The sequence below is a fragment of the Salvelinus sp. IW2-2015 genome, unplaced genomic scaffold, assembly GCF_002910315.2.
Source record: "Salvelinus sp. IW2-2015 unplaced genomic scaffold, ASM291031v2 Un_scaffold1112, whole genome shotgun sequence".
NCBI lineage: Eukaryota > Metazoa > Chordata > Actinopteri > Salmoniformes > Salmonidae > Salvelinus > Salvelinus sp. IW2-2015.
Genome location: NW_019942731.1, coordinates 131,274 through 133,606, shown reverse-complemented (window position 1 = coordinate 133,606; position 2,333 = coordinate 131,274). Strand labels below are relative to the sequence as shown.

The following is a 2,333-nucleotide window of genomic DNA, read 5'->3' as shown; positions in this document are numbered from 1 at the left end:
TCAATATGGGAGAGATCCTGAAAGCAGCTGGATGTGGTTTTGACAATGGTAAGCCTCCCTCTTTTTATATATATCATCAGATCAACAAGAATTAATGTATTAAATGTAAAAGACAAAAAAGGATGAGATTAATTTGTAAGTCGCTCTGGATAAGAGCGTCTGCTAAATGACTTAAATGTAAATGTAAATTAATTCCACCTGAGATCTGAAATGTGTATCTTCTTTAMTTTTGTATCTTCTAGTCGTCAAGACAACCGTGCTGTTGGCAGACATTAATGACTTTGTCAACGTCAACGATGTTTATAAGACATGTAAGTGTTTGACCTGACAMTGTGAGGGGCTAAGGGTCAAGTTATGGGATAATCTCAATTATATTTATTTGTTTCTTCACATCCTCTCGCCTCCTGCTGAAAACACACAAGGAAATCAATTGAGATTCTCTCTCTGTCCGCATCGAACGTTTGGSCTTAATCCACCTCTTCATACTGTCCTGCATGTCCACAACTGTCCACATGATGGCGCCCTCTTCCCTGAATAACAGCACTTCTCTCAGGATCTGTTGGCCACTTGTTCGGTGTGTCAACTGCCTAATATTGAATACTGACTTTAGACCCAGCATTCTTCAGTAGCACATTCATATATGTCTGAAAGGACAACAGCTAAATATATGCAAACTTCCAACGTGTCCTGCATGTACAACGTGTGGTAAACAGTTACATATGGGCAATCCATTGCTATAGTTCAAATTGATGCATAGCTGTACCTCTGGCCTTTATAATTAAACTCTTGTCTGTCTTTGCCTTGCTAAGTTAGGTTTCCCATAGTTCCTTGTCCAAAGGACTCACAATGGGACCCCAGCTCTATGGGTATTATCACGATGCACAGTAACATCATAGAGACGATGGAACAGAGCCCACGAAGAGAAAAGGGTAGCAGAAAAGGTATAGTAAATCTCTGGATTTTATTGTAGTTGCAAGTTACATTTTGGTGTGTTGACAGTTGACTAAAATAGAAAAATAAACAGACTAAAAACCAGATCGTAAGGCCTGTATATGGCTTTGGGTAAGGCCTGTATATGGCTTTGGATAAGGCCTGTATATGGCTTGTGGGTAAGGCCTGTATATGGCTTTGGGGTAAGGCCTGTATATGGCTTTGGGTAAGGCCTGTATATGGCTTGGGTAAGGCCTGTATATGGCTTTGGGTAAGGCCTGTATATGGCTTTGGATAAGGCCTGTATATGGGCTTTGGATAAGGCCTGTATATGGCTTTCGGTAAGGCCTGTATATGGCTTTGGGTAAGGCCTGTAATGGCTTTGGGTAAGGCCTGTATATTGGCTTTGGGTAAGGCCTGTAATATGGCTTTGGGGTAAGGCCTGTATATGGCTTTGGGTAAGGCCTGTATATGGCTTTTGGTAAGGGCACTGTATATGGCTTTCGGGATAAGGGCCTGTATATTGGCTTCGGATAAGGCCTGTATATGCTTCGGGTAAGGCCTGTATAATGGCTTGGGTAAGGCCTGTATATGGCTTTTGGGTAAGGCCTGTATATGGCTTTGGGTAAGGCCTGTAATGGCTTTGGGTAGGCCTGTATATGGCTTTGTAGGGGTAAGCTGTATATGGCTTTGGTAAGGCCTGTATATGGCTTTGGGTAAGGCCTGTATATGGCTTTGGGTAGGCCTGTATATGGCTTTGGGTAAGGCCTGTATAGGCTTTGGTAAGGCCTGTATAATGGCTTGGGTACGGCCTGTATATGGCTTGGTAAGGCTGTATATGGCTTTGGGTTACGTCTTATAAATGGCTTTTGGTAAGGCCTGTATATGGCTTTGGGTAAGTCTTATAAATGGCTTTGGGTAAGGCCTGTATATGTTTGGGTAAGGCCTGTATATGGCTTTTTGGGTAAGGCCTGTATATGGCTTTGGGTAGGTCTGTATATGGCTTTGGATAAGGCCTGTATATGGCCTTTGGTAAGTCCTGTATATGGCTTTGGGTAAGGCCTGTATATGGCTTTGGGTAAGTGCCTGTATATGGCTTTGGGTAAAGGCCTGTTATTGGTTTGGGGTAAGTCCTGTATATGGCTTTGGTAAGGTCCTGTATATGGCTTTGGGTAAGGCCTGTATATGGCTTTTGGGTAAGGCCTGTATATTGGCTTTGGGGTAAGGCCTGTTATATGGTTTTGGTAAGCCTGTATATGGCTTTTGGTAAGGCCTGTATATCCGATTTTAAGGAAGATAAGCTTTTTGTTTATTTGGAACATTTCTGGGATCTTTTATTTCAGCTCATGAAACATGGGACCAACACTTTACATGTGTGCTTATATTTTTGTTCAGATTGTAGA

At 42.3% G+C, this 2,333-nt stretch overlaps 1 protein-coding gene and 1 long non-coding RNA gene across 2 annotated transcripts in view; one reads left to right on the top strand and one right to left on the bottom strand.

Moving 5' to 3' along the window:
- Positions 1–879, top strand: part of rida (reactive intermediate imine deaminase A homolog) — a 20,855-nt gene extending 19,976 nt beyond the window's left edge. The window contains exons 2-3 of the mRNA XM_070438681.1: positions 1–48; positions 243–879. Coding sequence (XP_070294782.1) covers positions 1–48; positions 243–328 — 134 coding nt within the window. The 3' untranslated portion in view covers positions 329–879. The remainder of the gene's footprint in view (positions 49–242) is intronic.
- Positions 880–942: 63 nt separating this feature from the next.
- On the bottom strand, positions 943–1,884 carry LOC139024156 (uncharacterized). Its single transcript, XR_011475449.1, has 2 exons — positions 1,810–1,884; positions 943–1,301 (listed from the first exon to the last, which is right to left on the bottom strand). It is a non-coding gene; the product is annotated as an uncharacterized lncRNA (long non-coding RNA).
- Between the last annotated feature and the right edge of the window lie 449 nt (positions 1,885–2,333).